This window comes from Oryctolagus cuniculus, chromosome 5, assembly GCF_051225735.1.
Source record: "Oryctolagus cuniculus isolate XC-2025 breed Fujian yellow rabbit chromosome 5, ASM5122573v1, whole genome shotgun sequence".
Classification (NCBI taxonomy): Eukaryota; Metazoa; Chordata; class Mammalia; order Lagomorpha; family Leporidae; genus Oryctolagus; species Oryctolagus cuniculus.
This window is the reverse complement of record NC_142871.1, coordinates 134154666-134173913: the sequence shown is the minus strand read 5'-3', so window position 1 is coordinate 134173913 and position 19248 is coordinate 134154666. Positions and strand designations below refer to the sequence as shown.

The 19248-nt window shown below is 49.2% G+C and overlaps 1 protein-coding gene across 5 annotated transcripts in view; it reads right to left on the bottom strand.

Moving 5' to 3' along the window:
• Positions 1-19248, bottom strand: part of TCP11 (t-complex 11) — a 148624-nt gene that overhangs the window by 28468 nt on the left and 100908 nt on the right. For 3 of the 5 annotated variants that reach the window (XM_089334051.1, XM_089334052.1, XM_089334053.1), the window contains exon 2: positions 1674-1816. The exons of 1 other annotated variant lie outside the window; for it this stretch is intronic. In XM_089334051.1, coding sequence (XP_089190177.1) covers positions 1674-1797 — 124 coding nt within the window. In that variant the 5' untranslated portion in view covers positions 1798-1816. Of the gene's footprint in view, positions 1-1673; positions 1817-2063; positions 2125-19248 lie in introns of those variants that run through there. One more of the 5 variants, XM_051855755.3, reaches the window with a different exon arrangement.

Below are 19248 nucleotides of genomic sequence, written 5' to 3'. Positions count from 1 at the left end.
CACAGTTATTTTAAAAATTTTCAACTGGTTTTAAATATTTCAAAACAAAAAGTTAAAGGGAAATGGTGGCCGGCGCCGCGGCTCACTAGGCTAATCCTCCGCCTTGCGGCGCCAGCACACCGGGTTCTAGTCCCGGTCCGGGCACCGGATTCTTTCCCGGTTGCTCCTCTTCCAGTCCAGCTCTCTGCTGTGGCCCGGGAGTGCAGTGGAGGATGGCCCAAGTGCTTGGGCCCTGCACCCACATGGGAGACCAGGAAAAGCACCTGGCTCCTGCCATCGGATCAGCTCGGTGCGCCGGCCGCAGTGCACTGGCCGCAGCGGCCATTGGAGGGTGAACCAACGGCAAAGGAAGCCCTTTCTCTCTGTCTCTCTCTCTCTCTCACTGTCCACTCTGCCTGTCAAAAATAAATAAATAAAAATAAAAATAAAAAATAAAGGGAAATGGTGACTTTAGGCCTTTACTAAAAATCTTCTGAGCCTCCGCTTAGGTAAACAAAGATGAACTGAACCTCCCGCAGCCTCTCTAAATCCTTAGTCCTGGCCTGACCAAAAATGGCAAAACACAATCAAATATGTAAATGGACTCACTGGTAATTCACTGATGCTAAATGAGAAGAAAAATTCTTCAAAGGGAGATCAGCTACAGCAGCTTATGGAGGGACTCAAGAAGTGTTATACACTTACAACTACAACAGATCAAAGTCCATAGCCTTCCGTGAAAGACTGTTCTACGGTTCAAAAGTAGAACTATGTTCTATGGTTCAAAACAGAACTAAGCAACTCCAGAATGGCTCTAAAATTCAGGATTAAGAGAAATTAGAGATTAAATATAACTAAAATTGATTTTTTAAATCCGGATCCCAAGAATTTAAGATTAAGTTGTTAACGAAGTCAACCTAATATACAAAACTTCAAATTTATTTTCTTAAATAGGAGTTTGGTTATTCAACTTACTAAGAGTTCATTTACCTAAGGATTCATATAAAGAGCCACCTCGATACTTACACCCCACATTAGGCTTACACCTGCAGGACGCGCCCCAGAATGCGGCTTTGGTACCATCGTTAACCAGCAGCGACCCCACGTGGCCACAAGGGGAACAGCTAATTAAGCAGCAAAGCCTCCGATTGCATTTTTGCATTTCAACCTTCACGCACTTTGGTGTAGGCTGTTGCTGCAGACAGCGCTTCACAATGACCTCTGGGTAAATCTTCTGGAACAACTTTAAGAGGAATTCAGCAGAAGTCCCAGGGAGCGCGGCCTACCACCCAGGGCGGAAGAGACCTCGTGCCCTACTAGGGGGCATCAACCTGCCCGGCAGCGCGGGGCGGGAGACTGAGCCCAGGGCAGAACGGCACAGAGAAAACAACATGAATTCTTTCAAAATCAACCCCAGGCAGCTGCCGGTTGCCACCTACAAATTCAGAACACAACACTACGAGGATGGCTTGGAACCGACTCAGCCTCCAACCTTGCCAGACTCAAGGTCGCCCCGGGGTCACGTCCTCCTCCAGGACCTGCCTCTCTGAAGATCCCTGGGCAACAGGGGGCCTAGGGCCAGCTAAGGAAGGCCTGGGGTCCGGAGAAGGGCAAACAGAAAACTGGGGCTGCGGGGGCTGCGGCTCCTTCCAACACAATCCACCCTGAGACCCCCACGGGCTGGAGGCACCTACAGGGAGCGGGGTCCGTGGGGCCGCTCTTGTCCTCCTGGGTCGGTGCTGACGTTTCCGGCTTGCAGGGCCCGCTCTCTGCCTCGCCGTGGTCCTTCGGCGGCACGCTCCCCTCTACGTCCGGCATTTTGCTGATGGTATCCGAGCTGAGGAGAAACAGCGCGGGCTTCGTATCGGGGGAGGGGGCTCCCCAACCGCCAGGGCGGCCCCCGAGGCCTGGCTCGTCGGACCCACTGGGGCACGGGGGACGGGTGGGCAGCCGCTTCAGGGTCTCTCAGGTGACGCACAGGCAAAGGGGCCTCGGGAAGCCGAGGCCAGAGAGCAGGGGAGACCCGGCCGAAGGACCCGGCCAGGCAACCCCGCGCTGTAACGCCCGGGCCCCCGGCCCCTCACCTTCTCCCCCGCCGCTGCCCGCCCACTCTGCAGTGCGCGCCGAGCCTCTGGGCTTCGCAGCCTCGCGGCCTGGCAGCCCGGGCCGTACCACAGCTGCGCGACGGCGGGGGTGGCGGGGGTGGCAAGCAGGCGAGAGCAGCGGGGCGGCGAGGAGGCCACCCGCCGCGCACCCCCGCCGGCGCGCTCTTTGGTTGAGTCCGGGATGTGAAGACAATGCCCCTGGGTCTCCCAGGCAACGGGGGCAGGCCACGTGCTGGCCACGTGCCAGCCCCACAGCCCTGGCCTTCCGCCCGCCCTCGTGAGCACGAAGCCTCTAAGGCTTCCGGCTACTGTCTGCACGGCCGCCCCTGTCCACCGGCTCCCGCGCCCACTCCACGAAGATCACCTGACACCACTTGGGCAGGCAAGGCCTGCTGGGTTGTGGGTTCTTTTCAGCCCTCTTTAAGGCCTGGAAGACAACACCACACCCAGGAGCATGGGTTTGTTTAGCTCCTCTTCCTCACGAGAAGGCTTTGGTCCTGGCCTGGGGCCCTCCTGCTCCTGGGCGCCAGGTCACTCACTGGGCTTTCTTGGTTCTCAGCCTGCCCCGGTAGCCTGTGCAGAAGTGTGAGCTCCCCCCCCCCCCCCATCCTTCAATTCTGGGAAAAGAAGTTTCCACTACACATTCTCTCATCTCCCTTTATTACCCTGACTTGGTTTCCTACCAACAAAAGCCTCCTTCAAGAAACAATAAAACAAACAAAAGATAAAAGTAATACCTACGAGAAATTCTGCCTTGCCCAAGTTCTCATTGTAACTGTTGCCTGGCTTGTTAGAGTGCAGTGTGGCTGTTTTCTTGCACAACTCGTGGGTTTTGAAGGAGAAAATTACAAAATGGCCCAAGAACATTTCTGCTTTAAAAAAGCCCACATGCTACTAAGGCCCAGGAATGTAGGAAGGGCATGGCCCAGAAAGTTACTCAAGCAAACACATACCGTACACCTTCCTCCTCCTCCTCCTCCTCCTCCTCCTCCCCCTCTGCTGCTGCCTCCCCTGGGGACGTGGGTGAGGCAGGCTGCCCTTCGCCCTAAACCCACCTGCCGTGCGTGCGTTCGAGGAAACCAAGCATGGTGACTTCAGGGAAGAGTTCAATGAAATACGATGCTCCGTTGTTACATAGGGGAGCATTTAGACTGGGGCTGTTAATTTCTCTTCAAAAAGAAAAAAAAAATCCAGAAATCTGAGCATTTTTATGTCTGGCAGAGAGAGAGCGTAACACCAGTTTGTATTCCCCACAAACATGGCATGGCTGTGAAACTTCCTACTGGTGGCCTTAGCAGTTCGTTCATTACATGAAATCATCTCTGGAAATGTCCTCCTAATATCAGAATTCTCCGGGAGGGTCAGAGGGAAGAAACAGCAGTACTGAAGCACGCGGTGAGGGGGAGGGGGTAACTGAAACCAGAAGACGAGGAAAAGATGGAGGTAGCAGAGAAAGGCAAAAAGCAGAGTTTTCCCGGGGTCACTCCAGGTCCAGCATTTCATGATCCTTATCATTAATAGTTATCGGAGCCGGCCAGGCAAAAGTTAGAGGTGGGGGGAATACAAAGATGATGTGAAAGATATACTCCCTTTCCCTTTGGGGTCTTAGTTAATAACTGATTTTTGCTTAATGATTTACACAGTGCTTTTACATTGCAAGTCCATATGCTATGCCCGCGGTCCTACCTCTTCAGTAGGCAAGGCAGCTGTTGTGTCGGAGCACTTAAGTAGGCCAGCAGGAGAGATTTCGGGGAAGAATCCAGAGTGACAAGGTCGGCAGGCTCTCCACTCTGGATCCTAAGACTTGTTAATTCACACCACCTGCCCGACTCAGTGGAGAAGCCATATACACAAAAGAAAACGGAACTAATGGCATGAGTGTACCAGGGCTGAGAGTGCACACCCGAAGTGCCGCTGGGGGTCGGAGAAACACTGAGTGTGAGAGGTCTCCCGGCGTTGGGTCAGTTCAAGCCCAGCCGTTAGCCAGTCCTAGGTAGGATTCTGTAACTCATTCGGTCTTTTGTTCAGCTTGGCTCTCACTCAACCTCAGGACCCGATTTGAATTCTCCTAATGGGTGAAATTGGATTTTCTACATACCCCTCCTGGGTAGCTTAACATGTTTACCCTATTAAAGTGCACATACATCAAAAAGGCCATAAGGCAAGTATTTTTCAAGCAACTCCAGAACAGAAATAAAATCTGTTTCCTCTCATGTGGAATGAAGCAGGCTCAAAGCTGTCCACCCAGGGTTTCCTTTATGTCGTGTCATAGGACTTTTATTCTCTCTTCATAATATATTCATGTTTGCTTGAATACTAAGTCTATTTCTCCTCCTCAAATCTTTTTTTTTTTTTTTTAAGATTTATTTATTTGAGAGGCAGAGTTACAGAGACAGACAGAGAGAGAGAAAGGTCTTCCATCTGCTGGTTCACTCCCCAGATTGCTGCAATGGCTGGAGCTGAGCCAGGAGTTTCTTCAGGGTCTCCCATGTGGGTGCAGAGGCCCAAGGACTTGGGCCATCTTCCACTGCTTTCCCGAGCCATAGCAGAGACCTAGACCGGAAGTGGAAAAGCCAGGACTCAAACTGGCACTCATATGGGATGCTGGTGCCGCAGCCAGAGGCTTAATCTACTATGCCACAGTGCTGGCCCCTCCTCCTCCTCAACTCTTTGAGTAGAATTCTTGTTCCTGAAGGAAGGGCTTCCTGTATTTGTTGGCACACCTCTGTGTACTCCTGTAAGTACCTACATCCCAGTTTGAGAAGCAATCTAAGAGAATGTCAGACAGTTGCTAGAACTTTCCTACTCCTTAATTATGCTCTAGATGTATGTGAGTTTTCTTAAAAAGAATTATTTTCATCTCCTTGAAAGGCAGGGCAATGGAGAAAGGAAAATAGATTTTCTACCTGCTGGTTCCCTCCCCCAAATGCTTACAACAGCCAAGGCCGGATCAGACTGAAGCCAGGAGCCCGGATCTCCATCCAGGTCTCCCAAATGGATGGACGGGCTCCAAGGCACTTGAGCCATCACTGTTGCCTCCCAGGATGCATGAACAGGAAACTGGATCAGAGATGGAGTGGCTGGGACTCGAACCCAGGCATCCCCAATATAGGCTGCACATGTCCCATGCTGGGCTTAACCCCACTGTGCCACTATGCCCGCTCCACGCATACCTTAGCTTTAGCGCGAGTTATCAGGATCTATTCTCATTTGTTAAATACCGTTCTGTGTACATACCCCACATAATTATGCAGGAAGTCAGCCCTACCCACAGAGACATTCAGCGAGAGAGGGGGATGAAGACACAGATGTAAGAGAAACACCCCTGAGTGGCCGAAAGAGATCCGAATCTCGGGCTTTCCCAGGGATCCTGGATGCATATCTGTTGGCTAAATAAAACCAGCAAAACAGCACGGAAGACACCTCGCTGTACAAAGAAGGCTCTCAGGCTCGGTGAGGTTAAATGACTTGGCTAAGGTCACCACCGGTTTATGGAAAATTCAGGACTAGAACCCATAGCGTACTGTTTGTTCCATAATGTATAGAGCTATGCAAGAGTAAAAGCTAATACCGTAAATAAATATTTATGTTTCCTGAAGCAAAAATGTAAATGATAGACCGTGGAATGGAAAAAGTAAAGACTGAAGTTAAGCAGAGGCCAAGACTGTTCGTCGGGTCCACTGGAAGATAAACAGTGAACTGAAGTGGCGAGGCTGCGTGCACACAGGGGGAGCCGTTTAAACGGAACCATTTGGAGTCGTGTAAACTGGGGCTGACTTCATTATAGCCTCCCTCCCGGGAAGAACCGCACGTCCAAACTATTTGCTTGAGTCTTTTGACAAATGTGTTTTCTTCACAGACCCCGAGACGAGTATAGGCCGGGTTGGGGTGATCTGGGGGCAGTCTGGAGGCGACTTTTTCAAGCTCAAAGTGGCCTGCAGCGACTGAGGAGGCCCTGAAAGTCTTTAAGGAAGCAGGCGCAACACCGAGGACAAAGAAGGTTCTAGAGCAGTTTACTGCCTGCCTCCTCAGCCACGCCTCTCTCCCAGCACTGCTTTGCAGGCTCTGCCCCTTCCTGCCTCAGGGTCTCTGCTCATGCCGTGCCTTCCATCTCCCACGCTTCTCCCTTATCCTCCAGAGTTAGCTTACCAGGCCTGACTTCCTCAGAGAATCTTCCATGGCCTTCTAGAAGCTTCTCTCGATGCCCTGAACCGTTTCTTCCCAGTGCACGTTTGCTTGCATAATTAACCTTTATTAAACTATATAACTCCCAGGAGACTGTAAGCTTTCTGAGAGCAATGACTGTGTGCATTTTATTCATCCCTGTGCCTGGAACATACTAGGGCCCAGTCAAGAATTGAGTAGTTGGCTGGCACCGCAGTTCACTTGGCTAATCCTCCACCTGCAGCGCCGGCACCCCGGGTTCTACTCCCGGTTGGGGCACTGGTTCTTGTCCCGGTTGCTCCTCTTCCAGTCCAGCTCTCTGCTGTAGCCCAGGGATGCAGTGGAGGATGGCCCGAGTGCTTGGGCCCTGCACCCGCATGGGAGACCAGGAGGAAGCACCTGGCTCCTGGCTTTGGATTGGCGCAGCACGCCGGCCATAGCAGCCATTTGGAGGGTGAACCAACGGAGGAAAGACCTTTTTCTCTGTCTCTCTCTCTCACTGTCTAACTCTGCCTGTCAAAAAAAAAAAAAATTGAGGAATGAACTGGGGCGGGGAGGGGGGTAGTGACAGAGGATGGGCCACTGCTCCCCTCACGTGCCCAAAGCCCTCAGCGAAGGCATCTTTCCCCACCCAGCCTCAGCCGCCAGTGGCCGCGTTTTGCTCTCTGTTGGACTGGACGTGGGCATACTTTCTCCCTTCCACGCCTCCTCTGTCCGTAGCTTCCTGTGAGAGCCTTGTAAAGCAGCAGAGAGACAAAAGGCAAGGCGGTTAGGGCTCTGGGGCTCTGGGCTCCCCCTGAACTGGAAGGTGGCAGCAGGGGGCAGTGGCACCACGGGGAGGGCGTCATAGAAGCAGGCTTCTGGATGAAGGCTCTCTCTCTCTCTCTCTCTCTCTCTCTCTCTCTCGATCTGCAGAGCAATCCAGGGTCAGCAGCAGCTGAAAGCCACAAAAACTGACTTTAAAAGTCCTCCTAAGAGCTGCATCTTTTGAGTCCCCAAAACAATCGTGCCTTGTGCCCCGGGACACGGCGCGAGTTACACACTTCAAGCAGTTTCCACAGAACCGCATTCAGTTGGCTTTAAACTCTGGGGAAAGCTGGCAGCCTCTTTGTGGGTTTTTTTAAAAAAACTAGTTAGAGGGACAATTAAACCTTTATGGGCCCCAGAATGCACCTATGCAGACATAAATAAGGGTCATTCTTCATCATGGAGAATCCGCTCTCTGGCACCAGATCCGTTTTCCTGCCGTTGCAGAAGTGAGTGGAGCTCCCAGGCGAAGCGTGGCGATTAGGGGCAGGTGACGGGGTCAGCAGGAGCAGAGGGAGCACTTTGACCCCAAGTTTGGCACAGGCCCTTTCTCAAAAGGACACACCGCAGGCCTCCGGGCTTAGCTGGTCTTAAATAAATCACATAAACTCCCAAAGCCTTTCCAGAAAGCCGCCAGGATTCTGGGCCAAGAAAACTCGTCTTGCTCCATCCTTGTGTTACTCTGGGCCAAAGCGGTCCATTTGTCAAAGAACCCTGACTCCTTCATCCCCACTCTTACAACACAATACAATGCATTCACATATTTACAGTCCAGTGTCCGGGAATGGGCCGCATGATTTTTTTTTTTAATCCAATAATATCGTTAAATGCACCAGGGGGCTCTCATCTTAAAGGAACTTTTGAGTAAGCGCCTTTGTTGAGTGAAGCAGGCTTTTGTAAGGCATGTAATCAGCCACCAATTTGTTTTCCCAGTCGGAGATTTCACACAGGACACTTTCTTATACGGGGCCCACTGTTAGGTGGTGGCCTGCACATTCTCTTTTCTTTTTCTTTTTTTTTCCTCCTCACTTTGGTAAAGACAGACTTTTCCCAAACAGACACTACAGGGTAGGGGTGAAGGCAGCTCAGACACTTGAGAAATAAATCATTTTCAATCACGGGTGACATCCATCATTCCCTGGAACAAGCAGCCTAAAGCAAAATATAATGATCTCTTGACAAAGAATCCAGCCGCACAGATTTGAGGGCCAGTCTATTTGAAGTCCATCTCAAAAGAAATGCAGAGAACAGGCGGAGGGTTTGGGACATCATTGTAGGGGTTTTTTGTTTTCTTTTTTTATTGTGGTGGAATAGCATAATATTCATCACTTTTACCACTTATAAAAGTGGCATTAAACAAATTGAATTCACAGTGTTGTGTAACCACCACTATCTATACTCAAAACTGTTTCATCGTCCCCAACAAAAACTCTGCACCCATTAAACAATGACTGCCCCTCCCTCGCCTGGTAACCTCTGTGCTCCTTTGCTGCCCCCTCTGAACAGAACCGTTTGACACTCTGTGGGGCTTTTTTTGTCTTCCCACGGCTCGGTGGGAGAATAGGCGAAGCTGTGGCCATCTCTTTTCACCTTGTAGATTCTTCCCAGTGCCGCGTCCCCACTGCCCTTTCCTCCACCGACAGCCTCTGAGACGAACCCAGAGCTCATTGCAAGGTTTAAACTTGCAAAGGGGCTGCAGCCCCCAGCGGGAACAAAAGGAGGTCACCGGGTCTGAGTCTCTGTTACCGGCTCAGGAATGGCAGGAATTTTCTGACTTCAATAGTCTGAGGAAGAAGGAACGCAGGAGCAGGAGCCCGGATGGCTGTTCTGGTGTCTGGAGTGTACGTGTGCCCCCTCCCCCTCCCCCGTCCTGCACCCGTTGCGCACCTGAGATCCGTCAGGGCGTCAGGGCGGAGATGGGAATGCCAGGAGAGACAAGGAGGGCTCCCCCAGGGGCCCTCAGATTCCACGCTGTGGAATTTCACACTGAAAAACACTGGCTGAAGCACCCACAGCCCCTGCAAAATTTACGTCTCTTGGACCCGTTCGGAGCCCTGACAGAAGCACGCTCAAAATGAGTCATACCCTTCAGTTTGCATTTTGGCTCAAGGTGCTTGGAAACTCGGGGGAGCTAGCCTCCCCCAGCACCTTCACCCTCACACACAACTCTGGGTAACAGCAGGAGATGGGGCTTAGGAAAAAAAAAGTCTGGGATTGTTTCAAGAACTACACAGGGATCCCCAAGTCTCTCCTCTCCAGCCCTGAGACTGCGTGCCTGCCAGGGACCCCTAGGACAACTGTGGCACGGGGAACCTCCGATTCACTCGGCGGGCAGTGCAAGAGGCGACCTCTCTAACGCAGGACCCCTTCTGCCGCTCCCTTGCTGCAGTCACTTAGGGGCTGGCCTCCCTTCCCTGAGCCTGCTGGGAAGGCCTGTGACCACGTGGGGGTGAGAGGGAGGGAAGCCCTTTGTCTCCCCCAGGTGCCAGCTCCTGCAGGGAAAGCTCAGCTGCAGAGAGGGGGCGATGTGAGGAAGGGGAGATGGTGCCTTTTAGGACAGATTGGGGAGGGCATTTTGGCTGCATCTGTATCAGGAGATGCTTCATGGCAGCTGGAGTTGAGGGGAGAGAGGTTGGGACTGATGGGTGACAAGATGTGAGAGCGATAATAATCCCGGGCCGCACATAGCCAGTGCCGCCCATATGCCAGGCCCTCGGCGAGCATGGACGCGACACCTGTCATTCACATGTACTCCCTCTGACAAAAGTGTTGCTTTTATACACACTTTACGGGTGAGAACAGAAGTATCCTGCCCCAGGTCAGACCAAAAATAAATGGTAGACAGGGCTTGAACTAAGGAGTCTTTTATATTACCTCCGGACACCATGGAGGTAGAAGAGCATTCGAGAGAAGAAATCGTAGTGGGCAGAACCTTGACAAGTCCTTGTAAGAGAATTGAGCACTTACTTTGTGGTAGACACAGTACCTTATCCAAGTTAGTCCTCTCACAGAGCCTACCAAAGAAAGGTATTACTCTCGTGCCCATTTTACAGGAGAGGAAACTAAGGCTCCACAAGTTTAAGGGGATTACCCAGCTGGTAAATCCCGGAGCAAAAAAGTCTGGAAAAGCCAAGCTGTGTGTGTTTCCCTGGCCTCCCTCCTGGCTGTCCTCAAGCTCTCTTTCGTGTACCGGTTACTCCCTTTGCAGGAGTTTGTAGTTGATGCCAGTATTCGAAGTCGGTGGTTCAGGAACTTGCTAAGGGGTTACCAGCTGTCTTGGACTAATGTTTAAGTGTATATTCCAGTTAATTTAAGTGCCACCAGAATAAACCAAGATCCCTGAGGCACTCCCACCTTGTTCCTGTCACACCCACTTCCATGGAGGCGGCTGATTGGTCTAAGAGTCCCACCTCCTTTTCAGTGATTGGTTCAGATAAGAGCACGTGACACAGTGGGGCCAATGAGGCGCAAGGAGAGGTGAGCCGGCACCTTACCTGGCGTTCCTGAGCGCTCCAGTTCCTCACACTCCCTTTGGAGAGTCCTCCTTGCTTTTAGACTTCATCCCGCCGGTGACTACCAGGGAAAAAAGAAGTGAACTCTGAAGTGCAGCGTCCTGCCCGGATTCCCCAGCACGGAGCCAAGGTGTCCCTTATTGTTTAGTAAGCCAGAGGGGCTTGGGACGCTCAGCGCCAGCCGGAATGGAAGCACCATGGAGGCACAGCCTCGTCTGTCTCCACTTCTGCACATCGCCAGCCCTGGCACGGAGTAAGCACAGGCAGAGACCTCGTTCTGTGGCCGAGTTAGCCTAATATGGACACAGGAGATGGTATACCTGGAAAGCACTCTTTGAACCATCTAACCAAGTTTCTCTTTTCTACTCTACAGGGAGAAAAGAAACAGGAGTTGCTGTGTTTGAAAGTTATGGTGTTTGTTTCACGAATTAGGGCAGCCACCCTCCAGGGCTCACCGCGGGGATGTTGGGTCTCTGCAGGGTGAGAATCGGAGAGACTCCGACGCCACACCCGGCCCAAGCTGGAGAACAAGACACTCAGAGGCTCTCGAGATAAAACTAGCATTAGTTGGTAAAAATGGAGACTTAGTAGGGAAGGCACAAGATGTCATCTCCAGCATTTCTTTTAAGTACAAAATGTTGGCTTTTAATGCTTGGTTCATGTTTACTGTTTGATGAATAATTATGGGAGAAGCATGGTCATCACTGCAGGGGCCTTTCGTGTGGGGGATTAGTTCTCTCTGCTTCCTCTTTAGACAGGACTAAGGCTCACCCTAGCCCCGCAACTGAGTTTGATGAGCGCCAAATTCAGAGAGCCAAAAAGAAAGTTGTGAAACATTAGCAAGCTCCTCAGCCTCCAGACATTGCATTCCACAGCTCTTGTCGAGGCTTTTTTTTTTTTAAGATTTTATTTATTTATTTGAGATATAGAGTTACAGACAGAGAGAGGGACACACAGAGAAAAAGATCTTCCATCCACTGGTTCACTCTCCAAATGGCCGCAATGGCCAGAGCTGAGCCAATCCAAAGCCAGGAGCCAGGAGCTTCTTCCAGGTCTCCTACGTGGGTGCAGGAGCCCAAGGACCTGGGCCATCTTCTACTGCTCTCCCAGGCACGTTAGCAGAGAGCTGGCTCAGAAGCGGAGCAGCCAGGACATGAACTGGTGCTCATACAGGATGCCAGCACCACAGGCAGACACAGCACTGGCCCATCTATGCTTTTTGTAAACACTTTATTTTAAATAATATTTTATTTCTTTTAAAATAAATTTGATTGAGGTAGACTTTTCATATAAAATGTGCTGATTTCAAGTGTACATTTGGATCAGATTTGCAAGGATGTATAGTTGTGTTAGTCCCCACCACAGTCCAACAGAAAATGTCCAAAACCCTGAGAGTTTCCTTGTGCCCATGTGCAGACACTATCTATCTTTTTTTCCCAGGCCCCAGGCAACCATTGAACCATAGGTTAGTTTTATATATTCTAGAACTTCAGGTAAAAGGAATTACACAATCCTTAGGTATATTAATCGGCTAGGACTGCTGTTAAATACCGCAACTAGGTAGCACATGCAACAGAAATGTATTCTTGGTTCTGGAGACCAAATGCCCAGGATTAACGTGCGGCAGGTTTGGTTTCTCCTGAGACCTGTTTCTTTGACTGGGAGATGGCCACCTTCTCACCGTGCCCTCATGTGGCCTTTGCTCGGTGTACACACGGCCCAGTGTCTCTTCCTCTTTTTGTAAGAACACCAGTCCTATTGGCTTAGAGCGCCACCCTTTGACCTAGTTAGTGTGCAGTAGTTTCTCATCGTGATGTTAATTTGCATTTCCCTGATGACCAATAATGTCTTGCATCTCTTCCTGGACTCATTTGTCATCCAGATGTCTCATTTGGGGAAGTGTCTGGGCAAATCTTGCTTATTTTTTTGACAGACTATTTTTCACAGAGTAATATCAGGTCATTGGCAAAATGGAGAGAAAGACTCAAAGATTTCTCATATACCCTCCGCCCCCACACATGCATAGCCTCCCCCGTCACCCTCCTCCCCCGCTGCTATGGTACAGTTGTTACCACCAATGAACCAACACTGACACATCTTTATCACCCAAAGCCCACAGCTTACATTAGGGTTCCCTCTGGGTGTTGCTGGGCTTGGACGTGCGCGGGGACCAGGATGGGTATCTGTCATTACAACATCCACTGAGTATTTTCACCGCCCTCAAAATCCTCTGCACTCTGCCTAGTCATCTCCACCCCTATCTTTCCCTTTCAGATTGATTTATTTATTGGAAAGGCAGAGTTGCAAAGAGAAAGGAGAGACAGAGAGAGGAAAGCGAGAGAGAACGAGAGAGCAAGCGAGCGAGAGTGAGCTTCCATCTACTAGTTCATTCCCCAAATGGGTGCAACAGCAGAAGTGGGCCAGGCTGAAGCCAGGAGTCCAGAGCTTCTTGGAGGGTCTCCCACGGGGGTGTAGGGGCCCAAGCACTTGGGTCATCTTCTGCTGCTTTCCCAGGTCTTTAGCAGGGAGGTGGATGGGAAGTGGAGCGGCCAGGACACCAACAAGTGCCCCTATTGGATGCTGGTGTTGCCGTCACTGCTTAACCTGCTGCTCCACAATGCCAGTCCAAACTCCCATCTTTCTTTGAATTGGCACTGGCAAAGCTGTTTATAATAGTTCCTTGTGATATCCTTTTATTACCTGTACAATCTCTAGTGAATTCATCTCTCATTTGTGATAATGATAATTTATGTCTTTTTTTCTCATCCATGTGGCTAGTGGTTTATCAGTACAATTGATCTCAAGAATTAATGTTTGACTTCCTTTTATGGATTGAACACAATGTGGCTCCCCAGACTCATACAGATGTTTGAGTCTCCAAGTCTTATGTTAAGGTTAATGGATTAATGCTAACCGTGGATGGATTAGGGTGGGACCTTGGGGTAGTGATTGGATTAGATTCGGTTGCTGGGGTGGGGCTCTATGATGAAACCATGATAGCATTATAAGGAGACAGCACATAGAGGGTTCCGGAAGAGTGCGCTCCCTGTATGTCTGCTTCCTGGCTCACCAGGTGCTCGGTCCTCCACACCAGCTCCACCATTCCAGGTGCCACACTGATGGGACTGCCCCGTCTTGAACTGTGAACTGTAAGCCGGAATAAACCTTCTTTCCTGCTATGTTGTTCCGGTCCGGTCTTTCAGTTAAAGTAACAAAAAGCCGACTAATACAGCTTCACTGATTTTTCTCCAGTGTTTTTCAGTAATTCTGTCTCATTAACTTCTCTTCTGATCTTTATTATTTGCCTTTCTCTGCTTCTTCTGGTTTTCATTTGCTCTTCTTTCTCTAGTTCCATTATGTAGGTCAGGACATTGAGTTTGCCCTTTTGAGTCTTACTTTAGTGGAACCCACCAGCTTTGATTTTAAGTTTTCAATTCACGCAAAGTGCATTCTAATTCCTTTTTGTATGTCCCTCCCCCGCTTTGGCCCGTAAGTTATTCAGAAGTGTGTTTATCTAGTTCGAATTTTTATTTATTTTTATTTGAAAGACAGAGAGACAGAAACAAGCAGAGGTCCTCCATCCTCTGGTTCACTCCCCAAATAACCTGCAACAGCCAGGGCCTTGCCAGGCTGAAGCCGGGGGCCCAGAATTCAATGCAGGCCTCTCATGTGGGTGACAGGGATTCGGTTACTAGAGTCATCACCTCCCAGTGTACACAATAATAGGAAGCTGGAATCAGACGTGGGACTGGGACTCAAACCCAGGTACTCCAACGTGGGATGCAAGCACCCCAAGCGCCATCTTTTTTTTAAAGGCTGAGGCTGGGATTTTTTTTTTTTTCAAACCTTTCTTCCTCCACCCCCCTACCAAAGATTCATTTTTTTATATAAAAGGCAGAGTAACAAAGAGAGAGAGGGAGAGAGAGACAGAGCAAGAGAAAGAATTTTCCACCCACTGGTTCGCTCCCCAGACAGTCACAAGGCTGGCGCTATAGCAGGCCAAAGCGAGGAGCTCAGGGTTCCTTCTGAATCTCCCACCTGGGTACAGGAGCCTAAGCACTTGGACCATCTTCTTCTGCTTTTCCAAGTGCATTAGCAAGGAGCTAGATCAGAAGTGGAGCTGCCAAGACTCGAACCGGTGTCCACTTCAGCTTATCCTGCTATGCCACAATGTCAGTTCCCCAAGCAGCATCTTGAACACTGTGTCAAATGCCCACCTCTTGACTTCTTTTTTAATTCCATTGTGGCAAGAGAACATTTTAAAACTTTAATAATTTATTTATTATTATGTAGTTGAGATAGAGAGGACATTCCCATCTACTGGTTCACTCCGCAAAAGCCCACAACAGCAAGCCCTGAGCCAGGCCAAACCTGGAGCCAGGAACCCAATTCAGGTCTTTCATGGGGTTGGCAGGGACCCAACCACTTGAGCCGTACCTGCTGCCTCACAGGTGCAGATCAGCAGGAAGCGTGAATCAGAAGCAAGGCCAGGACCTGAATCCAGGCACTGCAATCTGCGGCACAAGCATCCCAAGAAGCGTCTTTATTGCTGGGCAAAACCCCTACCCCAGGATTTTTAAATTTTATGACTTTAATCTTTCAAAATTTATTGATACTTTTTATGGCCCAAATATGGACTATTTAGGTGACTATTCCACATGCATTTGACTAGAATGTGCATTCTATTGCTGTTGGATAGAGTGGTTTTTTTTAAAGATCTATTTTATTTATTTGAGAGGCAGAGTTACAGACAGAGAGAGAGAGAGACAGAGATAGAGGTCTTCCATCCTCTAGTTCATTCCCCAAATGGCTGCAACAGCCAGAGCTGAGCTGATCCTAAGCCAGGAGCTGGGAGCTTCTTCTGGGTCTCCCACACAGGGGCCTAAGGACGTGGGCCATCTTCCACTGCTTTCCCAGGCACATTAGCAGAGAGCTGGATCGAAGTAGAGCAGCCAGCACTCGAACCGGTGCCCATATGAGATGCTGGCACTGCAGACAGAGGCTTAACCTACTATGCCACAGTGCCAGCCCTGGATAGAATGTTCTGTATAAATGTCAGTTAGGTCAAACTGATGGATGTTGTTCAAGTCTTTCACACCCTTGCTTATTTTCTGCCCATCTGTATGTCAGTTCTTAAGAGAGAGTATTAAGATCTCCAAGTATAATTGTGATTTTCTATTTGTCTTTATAGTTCTATTTTTTTGTTTGTGTATTTAGAAGCTCTGTTATTAGGTACATAAAGTTTAAAATTTTTGATGAATTGACTCCCTTATCATGAAGCGATCTTCTTTATACATGGTAATATTCTTCACTCCAAAACCGAGTTCATCTGATATTAATATAGTTATTCCATCTTTCTTTTGATAGCTTATCCAATCTGACAACCTCTGCCTTTTAATTAGAGTATTAAACCATTTACTTTTGTTTTGCACTTCAAAGAAATATGTAAGGAGTTGTTTTGTTTTAATTGTGGTAAAATATACAAAATATAGTTTGCCATCTTAACCATTTTCCAGTATACATTTCAGTAGTCTGAAGTATATTCACACTGTTGTGCAACAAACCTCCTGTGCTTTTTCATCTTGCAAAATTGAACTTCCATAACAATTCAGCAACAACTCTGCATCAGTTCTGTAGCAATTCCCCCTCTCCGGGGTCTGGGCAACCACCACTCTGCTTTCCATTCCTGTGAGTTTGGCTGTTCCGGATTCCCCCTCTAAATGGAATCATACAGCATATGCTTTATTATGAGAGTGTTTATTGACAGATCAAGCCCACCATCTCAATCTTTGCTTTATGCTTGTTCCATTTCTTTTTTTCTCTTTTTTCCCCCATTTCTGCCTCTTTTGGATGATTTCATCTCCATTGTTAGGCTTAGTAGTTGTAATTCTCTGTTTTGTAATTTTAGTGGTTGCTTCGGGGTTTAGGATATATACCAGAGTCCGCCTTCTCCACTTCACATACAGGATAAGAACCCTACTTGAATATACTTCCATTTCTCCCTTCCTGACCCTTCTGCATTTATTATCTTTTACTTATACATGTATAACTACATGTACTTTTATTTAAGTAATCATATTTTTTAAAAAGATTTATTTATAATTTATTTGAAAGTCAAAGTTATACAGAAGGAGAGGCAGAGAGAGAGGTCTTCCATCCACTGGTTCACTCCCCAAAGGGCTGCAATGGCCAGAGCTGTGCCAATTTGAAGCCAGGAGCCAGGAGCTTCCTCTGGGTCTCCCACGCAGGTGCAGGGGCCCAAGCACTTGGGCCATCTTCCACTGCTTTCCCAGGCCATAGCAGAGAGCTGGATGGGAAGTGGTGCAGCCGGGACTCGAACCTGCTCCCATATGGGATGCTGGCACTGCAGGTGATGGCTTTAGCTGCTAGGCCACAGCGCTGGCCCCACCAATCATCTTCTAAAAAGATGTGAACCCTTTAACAAGTCTTATGTATTTACTTTGTTTCCTTTGAGTAGATCCATGTTTCCATCTGGTATCATTTTCCTTCTGCCTGGACTTTAACATTTCTCATAGTGCGGTTCTGCTGGTGATTAATTCATTCAACTTGTGTGTCTGAAAGTCTTTTTTTTTTTTTTTTTTTTTATTCGACAGGTAGAATTACAGACAGTGAGAGAGAGACAGAGAGAAAGGTCTTCCTTCCGTTCGTTGGTTCACTCCCCAGATGGCCGCTACGGCCGGTGCGCTGCACTGATCCGAAGCCAGGAGCCAGGTCTCCCATGCGGGTGCAGGACTAAGGACTTGGGCCATCCTCCACTGCACTCCCGGGCCACAGCAGAGAGCTGGACTGGAAGAGGAGCAACTGGGACTAGAACCTGGTGCCCACATGGGATGCTGGCGCCGCAGGCGGAGGATTAACCTAGTGGGCCACGGCACTGGCCTCTGAAAAGGTCTTTATTATAAACCTTCACTTTTGGAGATATTTTTGCTGAGTACAGATTTTAGATTGATAGTTTTTTTTTTCTTTCAGCATTTAAAATATCTTGCTGTACTGTCTTCTCACTTGCACAATTTCCAGCGAACACTTGTGACTATCCTTATATTTGTTCCTCTGTATCTAATATGTCTTTTTCTTCCTCTGGCTGCTTCTAAGATTTCTCTCTTATTATACATATTGAGCAATTTAATTCTATGTGCATGTACTGGTTTCATTTTCTTCGGGTTTCTTGTGCTTGGGCTCATTGAGCTTCACGGATCCATAGTTTTCATCCAGTTTAGAAACATCTGGGCCATTATTGCCTCACACAACCTCTGCACTCCCTCTACTCTCTTTTTCAGGGACTCCAATATTAGGCTGTATATGAGGCTGCTTGAAGTTGTCCCATAGCCCACTGATAATCTTTTAATTTTCAAACTATTTTTTCTTCATGTTTTATTTTGAAGTTTCTTTTGTTATGTCTTCCTGCTCACTAAAAGATTTCCTTGGTAATGTCTCCTCAACTATTAATCTTTTTTTGAGTCATTTTTATTTATTTTGAAAGACAGAGCAGTTACAGACAGAAGTAGAGCGCGCACGCCCACGCGCGCGTGCGAGAGAGAGGTCTTCCATCCACTGGTTCACTCCCCAGATGGCTGCAATGGCCAGAGCTGTGCCCCTCCGAAGCCAGGAGCCAGAAGCTTCTTCCAAGTCTCCCACGTGAGTGCAGGGGCCCAAGGACCTGGGCCATCTTCCACTGCTTTCCCAGGCCATAGCAGAGAGCTGGATCAGAAGAGGAGCAGCCAGGACATGAACCAGCTCCCATATGGGATGCCGGCACTGCAGACTGGGACTTTAACCTGCTGCACCACAGTGCCAGCCCCCTCTACAATTAATCTTAACGAGTATATTGGGGCCGGCGCCATGGGTCACTTGGTTAATCCTCCGCCTGTGGCGCGGGCAGGCGTTCTAGTCCTGGTTGCTCCTATTCCAGTCCAGCTCTCTGCTGTGGCCCAGGAGGGCAGTGAAGGATGGCCCAAGTCCTTGGGCCCCTGCGCCCATGTGGGAGACCAGGAAGAAGCACCTGGATCCTGGCTTCAGATCGGAGCAGCTCCGGCCGGATCGGCGCAGCTCCGGCCATGGCGGCCATTTGGGGGGTGAGTATAATTTTCATCTTATTCATTGTAGTCCTTGTTACCAAAGTTCAGTTTGGAGCATTTTTATATTTTGCCTTTTAAAATTTATGAGCTTTATTTATTTGAGAGACAGCTGCCATCTGCTGGCTCACTGAATGATGCCCCCTACCCCTGGGGCTTGTTCATGCTGAAGCTGGGAGCCAGGAACTCTGGGTCTGCCACTCCCTATCACCTGCTGCCTCCAAGAGTGCACATCAGCAGGAACCTGGGGTCAGGGATCGGCAGGCGGAGCTGAGATCAAACCCAGGCACTCTGACGTGGGGTGGCGGCAACTCAGGAGGCAACTTAACCACTACACAAAACACCTACCCATGCCTGGTGTTGGACATACGGAATACGGTTATGAGAGCTGAACATCCTTGGCTGTCAGTTCTTTTTTTTTTTTTTTTTTTTTTTTTTTGACAGGCAGAGTGGACAGTGAGAGAGAGAGACAGAGAGAAAGGTCTTCCTTTTGCCGTTGGTTCACCCTCCAATGGCTGCCGCGGCCGGCGCACCGCGCTGATCCGATGGCAGGAGCCAGGAGCCAGGTGCTTTTCCTGGTCTCCCATG